This window comes from Anas platyrhynchos, chromosome 2 (assembly GCF_047663525.1).
Source record: "Anas platyrhynchos isolate ZD024472 breed Pekin duck chromosome 2, IASCAAS_PekinDuck_T2T, whole genome shotgun sequence".
Lineage (NCBI taxonomy): Eukaryota > Metazoa > Chordata > Aves > Anseriformes > Anatidae > Anas > Anas platyrhynchos.
Genome location: NC_092588.1, coordinates 37,963,415 through 37,986,202, shown reverse-complemented (window position 1 = coordinate 37,986,202; position 22,788 = coordinate 37,963,415). Strand labels below are relative to the sequence as shown.

The 22,788-nt window shown below is 34.3% G+C and overlaps 1 protein-coding gene across 16 annotated transcripts in view; it reads right to left on the bottom strand.

Annotated features, from left to right (window-relative positions):
• The window catches only part of ASPH (aspartate beta-hydroxylase), a 114,438-nt gene that overhangs the window by 55,525 nt on the left and 36,125 nt on the right, over positions 1-22,788 (bottom strand). For 5 of the 16 annotated variants that reach the window (XM_038175370.2, XM_038175359.2, XM_038175364.2 and 2 more), the window contains 12 exons: positions 20,536-20,625; positions 18,862-18,939; positions 18,204-18,365; positions 17,379-17,432; positions 15,708-15,764; positions 15,152-15,196; positions 14,379-14,414; positions 12,464-12,502; positions 10,719-10,763; positions 10,566-10,607; positions 9,888-9,938; positions 8,871-8,915 (listed from right to left, as the gene is read on the bottom strand). In XM_038175370.2, coding sequence (XP_038031298.2) covers positions 8,871-8,915; positions 9,888-9,938; positions 10,566-10,607; positions 10,719-10,763; positions 12,464-12,502; positions 14,379-14,414; positions 15,152-15,196; positions 15,708-15,764; positions 17,379-17,432; positions 18,204-18,365; positions 18,862-18,939; positions 20,536-20,625 — 744 coding nt within the window. The remainder of the gene's footprint in view (positions 1-8,870; positions 8,916-9,887; positions 9,939-10,565; positions 10,608-10,718; positions 10,764-12,463; positions 12,503-14,378; positions 14,415-15,151; positions 15,197-15,707; positions 15,765-17,378; positions 17,433-18,203; positions 18,366-18,861; positions 18,940-20,535; positions 20,626-22,788) is intronic. The other 11 variants (XM_038175360.2, XM_072034573.1, XM_038175365.2 and 8 more) reach the window with 7 other exon arrangements.

The following is a 22,788-nucleotide window of genomic DNA, read 5'->3' as shown; positions in this document are numbered from 1 at the left end:
AGTTACTTTCCAGACTATTTAGTTATCAACTTAAACGAGTCATAGCCCAAACTGAAAATTTATTGGTAGCTCTTCAAGTCACTCTCATCCTTAACTCAAATTCTCTGTTTTGATCAAAACAGATCTAGATAAAAACTATAGACAACGCTGTTTTAAACAGCCTCTCTAGATTAGAGTTGCTATCATAGCGTAACATGTGCCAGGTATTCCCAAGAAAGTTTCTGCTATATAGAATCGATTTATTTTTCACATTGCAGTAAGCCTAGATTTTTGCGAATGAATGTGAAACAATAACCCAAGTCACAGCCAAAATCTATTTCATATCTCATAGAAATTACATGTAACCCAATCAACAGAATACCTAACTGTATAATATAGTGGTATTTACACATACATAATTTTTCAAGCACTAGAAACTACATAATGACATTCAGTAAATAAATGAAAATTTTCAATATCTTTCCAAAAGCCAATCTTAACAATTTGCTTCACTTCTTAGAAATAACTGGATTATGATATGATACATTTTCTATTACCGAGAACATGAAAAGTCACTTAAAATAGTAGTAAATTTTCAATATTAAAATGGTATTTTAGTATCCTGCTCTGCTTTTATTTAAATTTTGCTTTCCTTATTGGTATTTCTTCTTGTGATTTTCAAAAAAATAACTGGATCCAAGATTTTATACATTCATGGAGATATGACAAGGAGGAATGTAGCAATGTGGAAAATATAAAGATGTTATGTTGGGGAATTATTTTTTTTATTTTATTTTTTTTTTAATAATTGCAGTTCTTTATTCAAGCGTATTTCAATATTAAAATACAAAACTATTTGAAGTCTTACAAATTCAGGGAAGCTTCTTTTGAAGCACAGAACTGAATAAACACAACACATTTCTTAGACTTTTAATTTAGATTATGGACCATAAAATAGAATAGCTTCTGTGAAAAGTAGGTGTCTTTAACAAAGGTAAGATACATCCAGGAAGTCACAGTAATTTCTCATCCATTTTAAGTCACAAATATAAATTACATGTAGTGAGCAAAACTGAGGCCAAATTAGTTGCCTAGTAGCTAATAGTCCAAAAGATACACAACACAATAATAAAAGACAATTTATAGTAACGCACATTCCTATCACATACTACCACCGAAAATAAAAATTACTTCTGCTTACTAGATTTCCTCCTCTTTGTAAATTTTACTTTCAGTTATATTTTTAAAAGTTCAAATAATTAACTTGGAAATTAATAAGATTAGTTAGTATCTGAGGCAAATATTTATCCCACATAGTTAGTATATACCGCACTTTGGAAAAAATAATGACACTAGAAAGACATAGATATTCTTCTGTGTTTTATTGCAGCCAAACATTAAAACAGATGAAATATACATATTTTCTTTAATAGTCCTCTTGACCTTGCCCAGCCTGGCATATTTTTGTAAACATGAAGCACATAAAAACCACATACCCAGTTACAAAATACTTGGAATTTGATCACAGCATAATATACTCTCACAGTCCTGTTAGTCTACAAGTAGGCTGCCACTGTTATATAAAAAGTCCTCCATTCACCGTTCTAAAATTATTCCCAAGCTTCATCACAAAATATGGCTTTGTAAAAATTATTGCTCTGCAATTCACAATCACAGGTAAATTTATGAGTATATCCCATCCCAAACCACATCACAGTCTAAGAGTATTATTGCTTTCTTGAAAGTCTAAAGAGGCCACTTTTAACATCTTCTATGTTTATTAATCATATGTACCACTCATTTACGTGGAGTCTTACTGAAGTCCCAAGCAAAAGAAGCCAGAGTATATGATGTCCCTTTATCTAGAACTGTAAGCAACCGAAAACCCAACTGAAAACCTGACTTCAGTTCACGTGTTACAGAAGTTTAAATCTCCCTGTCAACCAAAAGGCAACCGCTGTTAGCGTTACAAATTGATTTTAAACATTCGTTTTTTTCCAAGCTCTCACATTAGACTTAGCATTTTTTTTAAAAACCACAGCAATTATTCCTGAGCCAAAAAGGAGCACATGCAAAATGCCAAAGAATAAAGTGTGTCTTTGTAATTGTGGAACAGCAGCATGGAACAGGTAAAGAGTACACCTCTAGAATTAAAATTCTAAATCACTCAGTTGTGTACCGTTTACAAGAGCATTTATAATTGTAGGTTTTAAATTTTTATACCCTATTTTTCCTTAGGTTGAATTTATTTATTTAGATTTACAAATTCAGTATTTATACAAATTTAACTTTTTTTTTTTTTAGTAGTTCACTGAATACAGTTTCCTAAATCCAGCTTTAAAAATCATTATATCGCTAGGATAAGTATGATAATTTTCCTGAAATCAACCTGCTTCTGGTGATTCTGCTTTGTTTCAATTTACACTGACTCCCTGCTGGGCTATTGTGTAGTTTCTAGAAAATTTTGCTTCAAAACCAAATGTACATAAATAAAAAGTTTTAATGCACCCACTAAAGATTTCTGAAAAAAATAATGTAATTTAGTAATCTGCCCTTTTACTACTGTGAATTAAACATACACAGTTTGTATATTGTTAGACTATTTTCAATCACCTGAAAATCATGTAGTGTATCTGTTGACGTAATGTCAGTGCAAAGAGATACAAGTCAAAAACTTCACAGCATAGTGTGCCTGATTAGTGTTTCCAATAAAATGCGTTCAGTCCGTATGCTATACCAGCAGTTATAAAACATTTAAAAATTCATAATATTATGTTTCATCAAACTGCTCTGTACACACTGTATGAATCCACAACAAAAGATATATATTAAAATCTGAAAAAATGTACTTGCTGCTACTTTATAAATAGAATATTAACAATTGTTTGAACAGCACATATGAAATGTAGTTCAAAGTCTCAACTCTGTCATGAACACAGAAGAAAAATAAAACTAATGAATTCACTAAACTTGACCCCCCACAAAAAAAAATAAAATCAGACAAGAATGTAAATTAAACATCCAAGTGTTAAAAAAAAAGCTTACTAAAATGACAGTTGGCTACAACCCATTTACAATATCTTAGTGTTTGCTCCCCAAACCCTGAACTGCTCAGTAATTATATCGTAAGATCTATTACAACCATCTGCTCTCCCCTTTGTAGCGTATGGTTAGGGCTGGTCCTCCTGATGTAGGGACTTTCTTTTGAAGCTTTAAGTATCTGAAAAAATAAGGGGAAATCTATATTAAAGGACCAACCAAAACACAACTTACACTAAAACAAAATTAATCATCTTAACATCTAAAAAATGCAACTTTGTATTAGACTTTTAAGAAAGCTATAATTTCTAGGAGTTTTCATAATGAATATACACAAAGTTGCCGTAGAAGGTGGGAAACGTAGTTTCAAATATTATCTACACAATAATTTATGTACTCTTTCTTGAGCATATGGCATTTCATTTACCTTGCGAGGTGGCCCAGATTTCCTTTACAAATGCACTTTTTTTTTTTAATCCCCTTTTTAATATCAAGGACAGGTACAATGGAAAAGGGGAGCCAGGGAATGCAGGGAACAAGGAAGGGTCAAAGTTGTGAAGTGAAAACTACTCTACACATAATGGATTTCAGCAAGTTGGGCTAATGCAGGGTTATGAAAGTGTCAAGGGTACAAGACAAAAGGGAAAAAAACATATTTTAAATTTGAACATACAGAAGAGGGATAAAAAAAAGAAGAGTAAAATATCCCCCCAAAAATGTAATATGTCTCCCTTTGAATATATCCCAGCAAATACTATGCTATCACAACCACTGCAATTTACATGCCAATATAAAATGGGATTAATCAAAAATCCTATATCAGCAATATTTCAAAAGCTAGCGTATTATACCATTCAAGTATATTAGTTTGTAAATACAAATTGCAGTTAAACTAGTCTACTGTTGACAAGTAATACCAGTAATAATTTTAAAAGTAAACTTGGGCAATTGGAAAACAGCGCATATAGATATGTAAAGATGCAGTTGCCTACCATTAATTTTTTTTTGGTACTATTCTCTGGAGTAAAAAATCAATTAAATAAAAAATTTTCACTTGCACTCCAGCATATTTAAATCCCACACTCAATTTCTTTCCACTGAAGATGTGAGAATGCATCTTACAACTAAATTCATCTTCTGAACTACCTCCTGTATTCTTTCCAGAACAAGTAAGCTCCTGTGTTTCAGATAAAAATCAAATAATGTTTCTAGCCCAATACAAACTGGTACCACTGTGCACCAAATGAAGTTGCATGTATTTATATTAACTGAGAATAGAGTCTATAGTGACCTTTCTAAGTAACTTTAAAGCACCAGAAGATACGTTCATTACGAAGTTATATATACACACATCTTTCACATATTTGCAGAGCGCATTTGTGTATATTGGTACTCTTCATTCATAAGAGAGTACTTAATTGTCTCTAGTACAATCAACTTTAATATTATTATTGCTGAATTAACAGGAAATAATTAGAGTAACTGATGAAATCAAATCACATGAGAAAGGAATTCTGACAACAAGAAAAACATACTGAATCCTGGATCAAAAAAATATATAAAATTTTTTGACTTTCTAGTAAATGCGAATTTCATCCTCTAAGAGGAAAATACTATGAGAATAATGTTTCCTCCAGTCTTTCTCATCTAAAGAAGGCAGGAAAACATACTTAACGATAGGAAAATTCCATAATTGTAATAATTGCATTCCTGGTTAGTATTTTTTTTATGCATATCCTGCTTCTTTTCTCAATTGTTAGAGATGCTATATAATTTGAGTCCTACATTGTGCTGATATGCTTTTTTATAAAATGTGATACACAACTGTTTGATAACTCTTCTGCCTTCAAAGCGGTTCTTACATAAATACACAAAATACTTCATCTCTTTCAGTATTTTTGTATACTACAGCAGATTTTGTTCTAATCACATTATTTTCATTTTCTGCTTCATAAAGGAAAAATCACAGGCATCATCTAATACGTCTAATAGTTACTCATATTGAGTAACTAAATAGGTTTTGATCAATTCTTTCACTTTTTTCTGTGAGGAAAAAGAAAACATTCACTTCTTCCAGTGCTGCTATTATTATCTATTTTGAAAATATACATCAGGATAAAGCTATGTTTCCCTTGAACACTCATCTGTGATTTAAAAAGTGCATTGCACTAATTTGAACACAAATGAAGGAAAAAAAGAATCTAAACAGAAATTCAAAGGGACAAGAAATATACGGTATTTCATAGTAAAACAAGTTATTTTTGATCCTAATGGGGTTTGAAACCAGTAAGGATTCTGTACCACAGTAAATGAAAAGGAGAGTGGCCAACTAGGTTCAACTCCACTATTACATTCAGAAGTCTATTTAGAACTAAGGGAAGCTGCACAAATGGAATATTTGTAAAACCATCCACTACTGTGTAATACATGTAAGATTATTAATATTATTGTTTTGTGAAGGTAGGAAATGCACTTACTGCTGCAAAATTGAGTCATAAATTACAGCACAAACACTGACAGAAACATGGTCCATGAAAAAAATCAAAGATTTCAAGTTGATACCTGGAGTTTGAAATTGGTTCCAAAATAGTATGTCTAAGTCAATATCATCTCTATATCCTCATATAACTGATGCTATGCAGTAGAATTTTCTACTGCTGAAATTTTCCAATAGTCTCATAATAGCCTTCTTGTTAGGCAGCAACATTTTCTGCAAGAAAACAGACTTATCTTTTCTTGTTCTACAGTTCCAAGCAGAAGGACAACAAACCAACTGAATGAATACTATCTTCACTGAACTTCTCACCAATGTTGTCAAAAGCAACAACTACTTATTCTTACACTGTCTATTAACCTTTGTTTAAAACATTTTATACTCTTTAAGAAACTGAATATTTTTATTAGTCATCTATTCATGAATGCTTACAGCTTTAAATAGTCCAATACACAATCACAGAATCAGAGTCATTCCTGACACAAGCCAGGATACCATTGGCCTTCTTGGCCACCTGGACACACCGCTGGCTCATGTTCAGGAGTGCATCAACCAACACCCCCAGATCTTTTTTCTCTGCACAGCTTTCCTGCCACTCTCCCCCCCCAGCCTGTAGTGCTGCATGGGGTTGTTGTGAACAAAGTGCAGGACCAAGCACTTAGCCATGTTGAACCTCATCCCACTGGCCTGTGCCCTTCAACCCAACCTGTCCAGGTCCCTCTACAGGGCCTTCTTACGCTTCAGCGGATCAACACTTCCCCCCAGCTTGGTGTTGTCTGCAGACTTACTGAGGCTGCACTCAATTCCCTCATCCAAGTCATCAATAAAGATATTAAAGAGGATGGGCCCCAGCATCGATCCCTGGGTAACACCACTGGTGACCGGTAACCAGCTGACTTTCACTCCATTCACCACTACTCTCTGGGCCCAGCTGTCCAGCCAGTTTTTAACCCAGCAGAGTGTACCTGTCCAAGCTGTGGGCTACCAGCTTCTCCAGGAGACCGTGTCAAGGCCTTGCTGAAGTCTAGGTAGACTATGTCAACAGGCTTTCCCTCATCCACCAGGCAGTCACCCAGTCATGAAAGGAGATGGGGTTGGTCAGGCAGGACTTGCCTTTCATGAACCCATGCTGGCTGAGCCTGATTCCCCTGGTTGTCCCGCATATGCCACGTGGCTGCATTCAAGATGAGCTGTTCTATCACCTTTCCTGGCACCATTCAGGACCTCTCTGGATAACCAAGACCACTGATAGATGATGGAAGAAAGAGGCCGAGCAATCACATCCACCAGCTCTCTCAGCACCCTCAAGTGGATCCCATCTGTCCCCATGGACTTGTGACAGTTCAGGTGGAGCAAGTCTCTGTTTCCACCCAGCCTTCCTGGACCCCCCTGCCCTTGAGGACTGACCCCCCAAGGGACCCTCCCTACCAATGTCCTGAACAATTCAAAGTCTGCCCTCTGGAAGTCCAGAGTAACAGTTTTACTGACCCCACTCCTGACTTCACCAAGAACAGAGAACTCTAACATGTCATGGTCACTCTGCCCAAGACATCTCCCTACCACCACATCTCCCACCAGTCCTCTGCTTGTGAACAGCAGGTCTGGTGGGGCATCCCCTCTGGTAGGCTCACTGACCAGCTGAGTCAGGAAGCTGTCTTCCACACTCTCTGGGAACCTCCTAGACTGCTTCCTCAGGGCTGTATTGTATTTCCAGCACATGTCTGGGAAGTTAAAGTCACCCATGAGAAAAAGCACTGGCGATTGAGTGACTTCCACCAGCTGCTTATAGAACACCTCATCCGTCTCTTCATCCTGGTTTGTCAGTCTATAACAGACCCCCACCAGGATGTCCGCCTTGTTGGCCAACCCCCTGATCTTTATCCACTGGGACTCTACCTTTTCATTCCCAACCCCGTCTCAATAGCATCCCAGCACTCTCTAATATAGAGAGTCACACCACCACCCTTCCTCAGTTGCCTCTCCCTTCTGAAAAGGAGCTTGTAGCCATCCATTGCAGCACTCCAGTCGTGGGAATGGCCCCACCATGTTTGAGTGATGGTGGCTTGGTCATAGTTCGCCTGCTGCACAAATGGCTGCCAGCTCCTCCTGTTTGTTGTGTGTGCGTGCTGTATGCATTAGTGTAGATGCACTTGAGTCACGCCATTGCCCTCACCCTCAACCCTGGGATTGCTTCCCCAGGCTTATCTCTATCGAGCTTCATTTCCCCTGTTCCCCTTCATATGTAGTTTGAAGCCCTCTCTCAGAAAAAGCACTTATATATGGATAGAAGTATTTCAGATCACCTCAGTTAAGGTTCAACATGTAAATTAAAACATGAAATAATCTGTATTGGGACATCACACAGATGTCCTGTGTTTTTCACTTCTCAGGCTACTTTTGGAATGTCTGAACATTAAATACACATTTCCTTCCTCACAAGGAAAGAAAAGTCTCATAGAATTACTGTGAAGTCACGACACCACTTCAGAGCTTCTGCATATCGCAAGGATTAATCAATGCACAAAGGTGATCGAAAACTCCTTTGCCCAACAACCACACTATACAGGCATTCAGGCTAACGAGATCTAAACAAACAGCACCCAGGGCTCCTGGATTGCAATTGCTGTCATTTCCTGCTGAGAGATAATACCCCTACTATAGTGTTATGAAGAGCAAACAAATGACTTGTAATACCAAACTCTAAAAAAGCAGACCTAATCTAATATACAGTCTTTAAACGTATAAACTCTCCTGTCAGAGACACGGATTCATTAGGTAGCTACTCTAAAAATGGTAAATACTATTGTCATGCAGCCAATGGAAAAGCTCTAAGTGCTACTGTTCGTAAAATCAGCTATGTCAAGAAAAATGCAGTAACATGACAAAACAATCTTGTTTACAGACCAGTGCATAAAATATGTGCTACAGTCTAACTCCAATAGATTTGACTGATACACAGACAAGTAACACTAATATCACCACCCATGACCAGTTACCCTAGAAAGGAAGCACATAATTTTTAGACCCAAAACATTTATTTTTACCTTCACAGATGAAGTATCCAACTCACTCTGAAATTATTTAAAATTAAGTTTTAAATTAAAACTACTCATAGATTTATATGGAATACTTCCATATAATTCAATAGCCATCACTAACATTTATGCAGTACAAGATAAAAAAGTATTGCTTCAAAAATGGGAAGCGACTTCAAATGACAATAATGACAACCCTTCACACCTCTCCAAAAATGGTTTGTAGAACTTACCACGTAGCTGTAATTTATATATATAAAAATATATATATATATATTTTTTAAATATATATATTTTTAAAAGAACACTTAAGATTAACTTACCCACTGGATTATCAGTTGAATAATCCTCAGTTTGAACAGGGATTTCTGTAAATGAGAAGTGCACAAACAACTGAAACTGGTTCTCTAAATATGTACAAAAAGCTGCATATTTTCTCACATGTTCATAACTGTAACCTATCAAGCCTGCTTTGTAATACTACTTTTGCTGAAGTGGGATGCAAATTTTCCTCAGCTAAATTTTTCCAGGGGAAAGATTAATACCTAGGGAGGCAAGCACTTAATTTGCAGTACTGCAATGTTTCAAAAATCAAACTTCAAACTTATGAAATTGTACTATCCAAAGTACAAATCTCCTCCCACTTTCGTATGCTATTAGAATATGGGCTTACAAAACATGACCATACTTAGGAAATTATAATGTTCCTAGCTGTAACTGTGAAATATTTTACTTGAAAATTCAGTTCTTTTTAATCCAGGATGTACACTTAAAAGAGAAATGTCACCAATTGCTATTGCTGCTAATAGACTGAAGGTTGCACATAGCTGCTTATTCATGAATAGGGGGAGCCTGGTTCACTCACTGTATACGGTAAGGAACACTGAAGAGAAAAACTGAAATATGCTCTGACTCAGGAATCCTGTAACGTACACTGCTCAAAGCTGGGGTAACATTCCACTTTGCTTCTTATATAAATATATATGCTCTTTTTCCAGAGTACGGAACACAGAGCAGAGCAAGGAAATCTTCAGCTTCTTATGACCTAATATTATGACCACTATTATTGCTGTAAGTTATTCTGAGCTGGAGCACTCTCAACTTCTAAAATTGAGCTGCGCTATGTAAGCTTTTAAAATTTTGGCATTGAAAAAGCAAAGCAAAGCAAAAGAGAACAGGGTAGTTTCTAACAACACAGTTATGTTTGTCCTTAAAGGAAAAAGCACTGCAGAAAAAGATATAAATGCATTTTTATTGTAGAATTCCTGTCTACAATATTATTATTTTTTTCCCCTTTGCAAATAAGTAGCAAATTCATGTGCAATACATGAAATACAAACCTGATTCCTCTGTTTCAGTGGCCGGGTTATCTTCTGTATGTTTACTTTCTACTGTTGCAAAGAAAATAAATGATTTAAGTTACACATAGTATGTTCTCAATTTTGCTTTTATTCCTCATGAACCACCCAGCCCCATTAGTATCAAACAAGGAGTTAAACTGCAGAACAATGGCAACTGAATGCATTTAATATTAAAAAAATAGCTCTTCACTCTTAATGACTTCTATTACTCCCCTCCAAAAGTGATTTTTGTTGCAATTGTTATTTTTGTAAACAAATTTTATAACAAATTTTTCAACTAGAAAATTTGAATAAAATATAGCATCAAACCCTATAAGTTGTGCTAAGAATAAACTGTTTAGATCACTTAGCTCTAGCTGACTGAATTAAGGTCATGTTTGAAAAAAATCTTGCTTAATGATACTTTAAATTCTTGAAGCTAATCTTCAAATTACATCTGATTCGGTATTCATCTGAAATTCCCTGGCACCAGCACAACAAACAAAAATTCACAACTTAATCTTTTTGAGCAGTCATCTGGGAAATTAACATACTCTATTCCACAAATTGAAGCTTTAAGTACTTCATGCAGTACATTTTCCTGCAATATTTTTCTATATTAACAGATTTAAATAGACTTATAAAGTGTTTTCCTTCTCTATTTATAAGAACTCATACCTGACATCTTTTTATCAATTTCCAGATCTTCAATAATTTCATCTGTAAGTATAAAAAGATAAAAGTGTATAATTAGGTGTTTGTTTTTTTCCTTCTCCCCTTCTTCATCAGCATCTTTCACCAAAACACTAAGATCACAATAACAAAATATACCTTGCTCTGCAGCTTCATGAACTTCTTCAGGAAGGTCCTCGACAGCTAAAAAAAAAAAAAAAAACAACATGCAATTCAGAGTAATAATGAAGTCAAGTTCTAAACTGATGAAACTTGCATACAACACCAAAGAACAAAGCGAGCACACAGACACGCTCAACTGTGAACAGAAAATTTCAATTTTGAGGGAAAAATAGATACCTTAAATTTTCTTTCCTGTTTCACTACAGAACTACTGTATTAGTAGGTATTTCAAAAATCATACCCTCTAAACATTAATTAATTACTTAATCATTTGGATTAAATTACAGTAACTTAAAAAAAAATAAACCCTCCTTAATCTTTCTGAGCATGTCTTTACTCTTAAAAAGCTTACTCGTTCTGATTGGCTTTAGTAGTGAATAATAGCACTAACCAACAACCTAAGTGGGTAAATATTTTTGCACTGCTTACTGCTGCAACACTCCTCCTCCCATCTTATCCCTATGTACCATTGTTCTGTCATCATGCTCCCCCTATATTTATGGGGGAAAAAAAACAAATATTTACATAAACAGGACATTTAGGGTTGTCCTGGTATTTAATCCAACATTCTGTCTGAACAGAGGTTAGAGCAAGAGGGAGTACATAGGATATAAACCTGCTTTGGAACTTTCATGCAAAACCAGTTGCATATCCATCCTTCCATATAAATAAGTATTTTGTTTCAGGGTTCAGGGTAAATTCAAAATAGTAGCTCTTCTAAAGCATTTATTTCATATAATTCCAATTCTGTATAGCCTTTTTTTTTTTGGATAAAAGTATCTCTCTCTTTAGTGGATCCTGCTTTCCTTCCTGAAAGATGAGTAAATTCAACTTAAACTGAGGCTTCCATGGAAAAATTAAGTATTTTTATTTTTATTGTAATTGAATTTGGCATCTTTCAACTCATTAGCTGTCCACTTCAGCTTATGATTATACAGGTAATAGATACTTCTGATTTATCTACACTACAGCATTTCTTGAATTCATTCTAAATTAAGCACTTGTGTCTTTTTTATTCGCTTATCTGAGATGACTTTCAAAAGAGCTGGTATTTGAAGATAAAGTATAAAGAGCGGACCAAAGACTAGAATTATTTTAAGTGGCTTAGCTAATTAGAAAACAGCATCAGCAAAAAGCATCCACACCAAAGTAGCGCTAGTATTGGAACCTGTAAAATCTGTATTTGTTTCCTGCAAGATACATTTTTTTGAACTTCCAGAAGTAGGCACTATTTACAAGGTTATGAGCGAGGCTCATGGCAAGCAGGCTGAGTGTCTAGGCCAAATGACTGTGTTCCAAAGACCTGCAGAAACCCTCACATGCCCCATTTTGTCTCAGTAATGCAATCTCAAGATTTACAGATTAATCTTTGAGGATGGTAATATTAAGAAGAGTCTTAATTTGTAGTCAGAACTCTGGCTTGATAACTATAGATGCTGTAATGAACATTTCCTGTAACTGGTATTACACTGTGATTGAAGATTACACAGATCTTATATACCAATATAAATTCACCTTCCCATTTACATAACAGCCTTCGTGCTAAGTTTACTAAAATATTTCTCTGATTTTAAAAATTATACTCCAATAACACTTATTACAGAGATGTTTCACTTTAACTACATATGAAATAAAAAGGACTTTCCAATACGCCCGATATACATATATGTAAATGTATACATACACACTTGTGTGTATATACATGCACCTATAGGCTATACCTGTATCTTGAGTCTCAGTCTCCTCTTCATGTTTTGGTTCTGAAAAGAAAAAAATGTGTGGTTGATTTTCATGAAGTATCCTAAGAATAATTTGTTAGGCATCGAATTCATTTCTCTTTTGACAAACGCAAAGCTCTCAAAGGTTTCCTCTACTTTTGGAGCATGCTTAGATATATGAACCCTCGCTGGTACCCATAGGTGGAATTCTACGTATAAAACATATCAAACGTGAACATAATGCTGAAATTTCAGCATTCCTATGCACACAGATGAAGTATTGAAAATAATGACAATAAAGCTATCATTCTGTACATTATAATTCACCTGTACTCCCATATTTTGGGTAAAGAGCTAGTATAATTTTCATAACTTTGAACAAGAAATAGGTTAAGAATAGCCATTATTTTACTTTAAATCATGTCTGAAAATGTACAAAGTGCTGTCCATTTATCGCCTAAATTCTGATTGTGAATTTTAAAATTAAAAACTTCATGGTTCATCCAATACCCCAGGTAATTTCATTATCTTAACAGGTGCCAGCTCTCATCCAATAAAAGGTTGTTTATATCAGATTTGTAAAAATCCTTTCTACTATTACATGTTTTATCTTAAAAGGTAGTAATAATCACTTGGATCCCCCTCCATCACTTTAAAAATATTCTTAACAATATACTTTCAAAAAATAATCCAGAATTCTTTCTTTCTAATCAAAATCTAAAACTTGTTTTCTTTCTCTAGTTTCATTGCTACAAACTACATAAAAAACTTATAAAAATATTGAAAGTTGTGCACAATAATTACATGATTGATTTATTTACACACTTCACTGTGGGCAAAAATATACAAACATTTCAGCTAAGGAATTGTTAATGTTAGTAATATCTATAGAAGATATGAAGAGACCATTCCTTTCCACATGCTAGACACACACACAAAACGGCTGCAGTGTACAACAGGCCTCCAGTTTGTCCCAACGCCATGCAAAGCAGAAGTGAGTACATGAGCTGTGATCCTATTAGAGAGGGTCTCTGATCTTAATTAAGAGCTAAGTCATACAAAGAAAGAGTCAGAAAAGAAACGGAACTGCTCTGGCTAACAATCATTTTGGCAGTGCCCTCTCAGCTTTCTGTGACTTCATGGAAGTATCAAGAACGGAGAAAATACAGTCAGAGTGTTTGCCACAAGAGGAGAAACACATCTGACAGACACTGAGAAGATGCCTTGACTCTAGGACAGAGAAGCATACACTTCAGCTAATTTCTCTGACATTTGCATCTGAAGCTTTAAAATGATTCTTCTTGTGGAACTGAACTTCTGCTGTTCTTAGAGCTAATGTCAAAAACATTAGCTTTATGTTTGAGAAGAAGAACTTCTCATCTCCATGATGGCTTCCATTCCATCTTTGGCTTTAAAACACAGGTGTTAGAAACTCCCTTCTCCAGGAAAAGAGCAAATGTTTCATCTTCGATACAACTAAAAGTGTGTTTTCATGAGAATGTTGAAAGTTGCAAAGGAAGATGGGCCAGGAGACAACAGGGATGAAAACTAGGTACTACAGCTACTATAATGCTGTCTAGTGTACATTCGTGAACTTCCATTTGCTCAAAATGGACAGTCTGTGCTTTTTATGCCACGTAGGCACAAAGCATGATAAAGGGGACTGGTATGGGCATGTAACCTATATGTATACTCTACAATTGTTCCAGCATTAAAGACTGATCGATTGCTCACATGCACAGGGGATTTGACCATCAAAAACCCCTTATCACGTTAAGTTACAAAATAATGTGACAGCACGGAAAAATTTAGGGCAAAACAATTTCACTTTCATAGTACTTAAAGATTTTCAGAATAATATGCTGATAAAATAAGGGTTATGATATTGTCATTTCACTAGATGTAACAGTTCTCATACCATGTTCTTCATCATAATCCCCATGAACTCTATCCTCTGTTTAAAAGGGGAAAAATTCAGTATTAAAATCCATATAATTTTAAAAATAATACTTGCACACAAATAATGCAGTATCAAGCTTATTCAGGAAAAATATTCAAATCTATAGTGTTTTATAGTGTATTACAGTTAATAATACTAAGAGTTCATTTAAGCCTAAGATTTTTTTTAGAGATTCGGTGGAAAAAAAAAGATTTTCTGGCATCACAAAGTACACTTAAACATTCATCACTATCATTAGGGTCTTTTTGTACAAGTCATGAAAACATCTACAAATGACCTACAATTCATAATGAAAACTCTCATAAATAGTTTTTATATACAGCAAAATTTTCCACAACTGTATTTTGTAATGCCTTTTTTTTTCCTATAGATATGATATTTTCCCTGACATTTATACACACTATCTTCAAAGTCCTTGGCACATCCAAGTTGTTTTTTTTTTATCCACAGAAACATTTCTATGCATTCTAAAATACATACACATACACTCCTAGCTATTTAACCCTCAAAATATTTTACTTTCCACTTGGCTCACATTACAAAGAAGTAATATTCATGTAGTTCTTTGCATTATTTCAGAACGTAAATAAAGATGTAATGACTTATAAACCAATTTACTTATAAACCAATATACTGTATAAGACCTCCATTGGGGGGGGGGAGGGGGGAAGGGGGACTTGTTTGGGAGACAGAATTCAATTAAAGTTCTATAAAAAGACTTTGCATTGTACCTGTGTAATGTTCGACAGCATCTTCTAACATTAGTTCAGCATCACCTTAAATAAAAATATATAATATTTTAAATTCTAGTAAAGTTTTCACACACAGGAAAAGTTAAAAGGTTACATATTATTTACCTCAAGAAAAAGAGAACTAGGCATACTTGAATTAATATAACATTTTATTTGAAATTGACAGATTGTCAAACACATCCAGGAGCTACATCACAATATAAGTTTAGGCATATTTGCATTTAGGCCTAGAATTATGAATAGAGTAAGTCTTTGACAACCTGTTGATTAGGCTGGAGAACTACTCCAGTAAATAGTTGTGCAAATATTTGTGGCATGTTCTATTCACAACTATAACAGTAACATAGCTGCAAAATCAATACTGTAAAAATCAGGTTTATTTGAAACTGCTTGAAAAAAACGATTGAATAGAAAACTGACTTAACAGTGAATATGATATACTACTTTCAAATCTGTTTAAAAAAGCACAAGTGATTACATTACGATTAAAGTTAAGAAAATTTACAAAAAAAAATTACAAAAAAAATTTACAAACCTGGAGCTTCTGGATCACTTACTGTCCTCTCTACATCCATACCATAATCATATGAAACTGTAAAGTAAATATGAATATATATATATATATTTAATATTGCATTGTTTTTAACTTTCTTGAATGTGTCTTTCAATAGCTAAATGCAACTCTTCAGATTAAAACTATTAAATGACATTTGCAACTAAACACGTAGCAGTCTAGTGGAAGGAGCTGGGTTACCCTCCCTCCATTTTCATACCCTTGGTATGAAAACTAGGTACATGAGAGCTGTAAGTCTGCATGAACATTTTTAATAGCTCTAATACAAATCAAAAATATCATCTTCCTGCATTCTAAAATAGTTCCTTTAGTTCTATTTTAGTTCTACAATAGTTCCTCCAGTTCCAGTGCTCCAATAGTTCCCATGTTAATGCTGGTCTACAGAAGACAACCGCTGCCAATAAGAGTCAGAAAACAAACCTTGAGAAATATTCAATTCTGGCATCATAGAAATTGAACAATTTATGTTTGTTTGTTTGTTTTTTATCTCCCCATTGCATTGCTAAATTTGTGACTTCAACTCTTTGAGATGTTATCTCTATAGTCAGTATGACACATCAGACAACACACGGTACTGAAGGTAAAATAACTTATCCTTTTACTTTGGAAGTATAGCAGCATGGATTCCAAATTGGTAGCTGGAAAGCAGAAACTTCCCAACAAGGTTAGGAATAAATTTTTTTTGTGATTTTTTTTTTCTTTTTTTTTTCTGTATCAAATAAAAATATTTTGTTGTCATATTTGGCATCAAAAAAAGACCGAAGTCCAGAACTTGGCTATTATCTTTGGCTCAATGCTTAGTCCAAACTGAAATCCAGGTCTGATACAAATGGAAGAAGCTGCCTGTACTATTATAAAGAAGCATTATTAGTAGACAGATAAAAACACTTCCCAGACAGCAGGGAAAATATAATATCCATCTCATGTTTCTCAGTAGATGGACTAATGGGTAAAATAAGCCAACACCATTCTGTAAAGTAGCGAAGAAAGATGAAGATAGCTAGAGGCTAACTGGATGTACTTGCATGCAAAATTTCCTAAAGGTTTGAAGATGGATTAAGGGTGTACCCTAGAAAGACTCTACAAGGATAGTTCCATATTAAGTCCTTGGAGCTGACTCTGATAGCATAATTAGCCGTAAAATATTAAATAGTCCTGAATGAGAGGTTAAAACTGTCTGCTTCTGAAAGATGCGAGGTTCTATGCAAAAGCACAAGATCCATACTACTGACAAAAATATAGGCTAGAAGAACATCAGCACTGTAGAATACAAGACAGGAATAAGAGCAATAAAACCTTATTCTCACTTTCATAGACTGTACAACCACGCATCTCTCGCCTGCCCAGATTGCAAACACATGCAACAGCCAGAAACTCAAAGTACAAATTAAATTTTTGCACTACCCGAAGGCAAAGTTTCCATACATACCATCCCCTACTCTTTAATTTGCCATATCAGTTATGATATGTTCATCTCAGAGTAAACATATCCAAGACAGGATCAGACGTTTAGTGAATAAACATTTTCAAAATTATATACTACTATACTAGTTTAGCTTTTTCTGTTTTACTTTTTCATATCATTTTCAGTGTAAAACTAATTTTGCTGAGTTTGGAAAAATAAAATTATACCTGGAACTTCATATGTTTCAGGCTGTGTTGCTCCAAGATCTACAGGATCAGCATCTGAAAAATTGAGAAATAAGCATAAATTAAAAATTTAAGCTTTTTTTTAAAAAACAAAACAAAACAAAAAAACAGTACATGGCGCTGCAAATGCTATAAAAGAATGTTATATAAGAATAGACAAATTTCTAAGCAGAAATTCTAAGCAAATTTATTCTAATGCCAGAAATATTCAAAAGAATAAAATTTATATATGTAAAACTGAGAATACATATACTTGAAACACATTTGCTCAAAAAAATGACTGTCCCTGCAGAAATTTTTTTCCTAAATTCAAATCTGCTGTTGGAAAACTCACCTCTGTGAAAGTCTAAATGTAAGGAAAATATTCATATAATATTGTTCACTTATTCTCTTGAAGAGCTGTATTAGAAGTATATTGAGAATAAGTCTGTCTACAAAAGCTGGTGCTAAACTCTTAAAAATTTAGTTAAAAAAATCTAGAAAGTCCAGAAGCACATTCCATAGATACGATTTGAGCCCCTCTGTTTTGGGGAGAAATATGTAGCTAGAACCCAGATTAACTCAGTTGTTTGAAAGCCACACTGCAGTAAGTATATAATTTACAGTCAGCTGGATTCCACAACTTGTGGTGTTTTATTATCCCATTTTGATTTAAAAAAATATTTGCTAAATAGTGCTTGCAGTAGTTGACACTTGCTAATTTTCTATGGCAAGCAGAAATTAAAGAATTGCTTTTTTAAACGAGAAGGGTTTCTATTTGTCTGTTCACATTTTTGTCAACATTTGATTTTAAACATATTCAGATACCTTTCTGAAATGAGTCTGGTGTCTCATAGTCCTCTGTCACTTCATTCTCTAATTCTCTGAGCAAGTCATCTGTTGCAGGAGCTTCAAAAGTTTCTCCATGTGTTTCTTCCTTCTCTTGCCACTGTTCATTTACGCTTTCATCTACATCTTCATGTCCCTCTGCTAATTGAGAATACGGATTGTTAGAGAATACACAATCATTGGTAAATTCTGCTACAAGCAAATACTCAGCTTTCAAGACACCTATCATGTTTTTCAACTACTCCCCAGCAGAGAGGGGGACAAGTGACTTGTCTCACCCTTACCGTAGTATGAACCCAAAGTATCTGCATTGAATGCCTTCATTAGTCATGAAGCGAAATACAGTAAAAATCCTGTTTAACGATTCTTGCACTTTACAGAATGTTTTTAGGAAGTTCTTGTCAACTGATCTGAGCTACTACTGCCAAACACCTCTAAAAAAAAAAAAAAAAAAAGAGCCATAGACTGGGGATTTGAATTTTTCAAGTATTTATTGGAAATTACAAAGTATTTGCTTAAAATGTATTGTGCAGGCAAAAGTACTTTGAGTGCATACCAAAAACAGACTATGAGATTTGTCTTGCCTATGTCAAAATTCAGAAATTCTTCAGTGATTTTTTAAGTGTTAATGCATTACCAGGCTCAGAATGGACAGCTTCATGAAGAACGGGTTGAATTTCCTCTTCCAATTCTACATCATCAACATTCTTGTGCTCTAAAAAGATTACAAATTGCATTGAAGGTAAGCACAAAAATCTGAACACCAGCTCAAGGCTTGCAGTGTTTGGTAGTCTCCATAAAATCTTTACTCCAGCCCATGAAGTTCTCTGGAAATTTAACTTGGTGAATCTCTGCAACTCATGTAATTATAAATCCAATTTGGTTTTGTTTACTGTCCAACACAGAACATGTTGCATCATTACATTAAATCATTCTGAAGACCAATCAGAAGAATTTATCTACAGTGGATTTTCTGCATATAACTTTTACTTAGTGGCAGTAACATTAATAATTTCAGGTACCTATCCAAACCACAAATTCTCTTTGGAGTAGTTACTTTACTGATACTTTCCTCCATTACTTTCCTACAATTTAGATCACAGCACTAACTTGTCATTTTTGACAACAGAATGTCATTTACAGAAGAAGGGTCTTATTCATTTTAGAAATACGGAAAATAAACACTAATATTAACAATATAACAAATAACAATAGCAAGGTCTCCTCCTGGCAATTCTTAGCAGAATAAATCCCAAACTGATTTCAGGGACAAGTGATCATCATTTAAAACACAAGCCCAGGAAATAACGGGAATTTGTACTACAAATTGCCTTCATATAAATGTCCTGAAATTAACATTGAGAAACTGGCAAAAAAGACAACACTGTTGCATTTTCAAATGAAGTACCAAAATGTATGTAAAAAAAAAAAGTTATGAAAAATGAAAAGGAAATCACAAAATACGCGTTATAATAACTTAAGTAAAGTAATTCAAGTTTTTTAAAACAAATTCTATATTCCATTTTATTAGCCATACCCTACACATTTGTGGATTATTGTGTCTGGTACACATAAACACCAAATAAGATAAGCCTCTTCCATGAACTGGAAAAATATATGTTTTGAGAAATATTAAAATGCGAATTGTTTATCTGAAAGCTGGCACATAAAAACATTTTCTCTTGAATTCCTCTTGAACCCAATACATTTTAGTAATTTTTAAAGTGTATTTTAACATTATTTTTTTTCAGAACTAAAATCTATACTTCGAATTTTTTATATACTACAATTTTAGTAGAAAAGTGAATATTCAAATAAGCTTATCAAATGATTGTTTTTGTTTTTTTTTTTTGGTTTAACTTAAAATACAGAAATGCAAAATTACTGGAATTGAAAAAAAAAGACTTCCCTATTATCAGATAACTTCAGAAACTGAGAAAAGTTCTACTACTCAAACTACGACATAAAAGTAATATTTAGAAGGAATGGCTGCTGACTGTATACTGCTGTTTATGTATCAAAACCACAACCGTACACCTGCAGACAGTTAGTCTGCTGTGATATAGTTCCATGAGAACTGACAAGAGTGCCGTCTATAAATACTTTTCATGGTCGGTGATTTATATAAAGCTATTAACAGCCACTCCAGTTAAATGTTATAGTGTATAAACACAAAGTGATAAAAGATTTAATATTCTACTCAAAGTCTACCCAAAGAAACAACAAAATGAAGTTGCACGCTGAGAAACAGAGTTATAATTCAAATGAAATACCATGTCTCGTTTCTTTTGCGTTTTATGAGAAACCTTACCTGATTTGACGAATGACTGTTCATCAGGCTGAATGGTCTCCTCGCTTTCTGGTGATGTTGACTGTTCTGGGACAGATCTTTCTTTTAGGCCTGCATTTTTCAGTTATAAAGTTAACTTTAGGCTTTTCTGATTTGATTCAAATATAAATTAAGAAAGTTGTTTCAAATATATCAGTGACAACTAAAGTTAAAATTAACAATGAGTACTTCAAAGAATCAGTTATAACTACAGGACTGTCCTGATATACACAAAGACTAAAGTGTACTGAGATAGCAATCAAGCATATGTTTTGAAGACAGACACACAATGGGGAAAAACTGGACACAAATTTAAGCATCTGCCTTTAATTCATTGTAACTGAAAAAATTACTGTGCTATTCTCAAGTTCCATTCAGTTTCCAGAAGATAATCAGGCAGCAGGTTTTTCCTCACTATTTTTCTCTTTGGGAAAAAGTGATTCACGTAATCACTTTTGTATTTTATAAATAACCAATTTCAAATGTACACTGCTTATAATATGTTTTCTTAAGTTAAATCCTAGAAGATCTTATAAAGAGAACTGTAGTCTCTTCAAAACTGGGTAATTTCTTCTGACACCTAAGTTATTGCAGATGGAGTTTCACCACTAAGTTGTTTACTATCTATGCCACTGAGTTTTTCTAGACCAGAAGGCCATGGAGAGAGGAAAAAAACAATAATAGCAAGGACCAATACCAAGGTAAGAGAGAAAGAGAGAAAGACGATTCATATCCTTCTTAGGCAAACACCTGTTCAGGATCGAGCAGGTCATTAATCATGATTTACTGTCCTAGTCACAGGAAGTACACTGAAAAGCTGGAAAGATTATGCCACGTCTTAAGAGATTATACCCTCAAGAAAGAATGTACTGGTATTATCCTAATCATCCACTCAACCATTGTTTAGGAAGAATTCAAGCAAGAAAGGTCTACTCAAGCAAGAAAGCAACTAGATCTAATGAAAAACTTTTTGCCCCCATGAGGACAGTCAACTCAGCAGGCTGCACATTGCGTTCACATCATGGAGGTTTTAAGTACCACACTGGGCAACACCCTGAAAAACCTGGTCTTATCTCTGAGCTGATCCTGTTTTTGAGCAGGAATATCAGACTAAGGACCTCCTAATGTCCCTTCAAAACTGAATTCTCCTATGATCGTTTTTCCTGGATTTGCATTTTGAGTTCCAAGGTCAATTAAGATAAAACTACTTTCTTAAATAAACTCAGACATATACCACCCCAAACAAACTAGTTTATCAAGACTTGTATGCACAGAACTCAATATAATATTATTTTTAAAAGCAGAGGCTACACAATAACGAACACTCTTCCACTGCTAATGCTCTTGTAAAAGTAACTTTATGTGGAACAATATAAGTTACTGGATTGGTATGTCTCCAAACAACTTTGCGTGACCTACTAAGACCTCATCTTGCACCATAAGAAGCATATGTATTTATTCCATTATCCTATACAATGGGAACAGGAAAACAAAAAACAAAGAGAAAAAGAATTAGAAGAAACAATCCTATTACTTTTTTTAAAAAATCCTACTACTTTTTTTTTTTTTTTTTTACATATCTAAAATTGTCTAAATGTAATTATGTAATTGACTATTACAGTAGTTAAGCCGTATCTAAGAGCACTATGATTAAGAGTCTTACAGCCTCTTGTTGACACCCGTTTTTTAACCAACTTTCTGCCATGTCATAAAAAAAAAAAATAAATTATTGCAGTAATATTAAAGGCTACAAGAGTATTAAGTTACTTCCTCCCAAGTTACTTCTTCCCTTTTACAATCATCTTTAGCTACAAAGAAAAAAGCAGTTCCTCATTTTAGCCACTGTTCCAGACTTCAGAATCTGGAAGACTAAAAACAGACACCCTACTTCCACAAATGCTGTTTACTTCCTTTATACATACAGCTCTTCAAATACGTTCTCATATCTTCCAACAACTCACGTGTCCAAATTCAGACAACTTGCACAGCTTCAGTGATGAATGAATTTGGTACTAAAAAGACATTATTTCACAACCAACTAGCATTTAGGGTGTATAAAAGGAAAGAAAGGACTAGTGAGAATATCTCTTCATTTTTGCTCGCACGTTTTTCAACTTTGTTTTCATGCTTTATGTATATCTGTATGTATGCTTTATATAAACTGTGCGTTATCACTGATTCCTGTTCGGTCCTGTTTAGTATGTAACAGTCATTTATGTTTTACAAGATACTGTT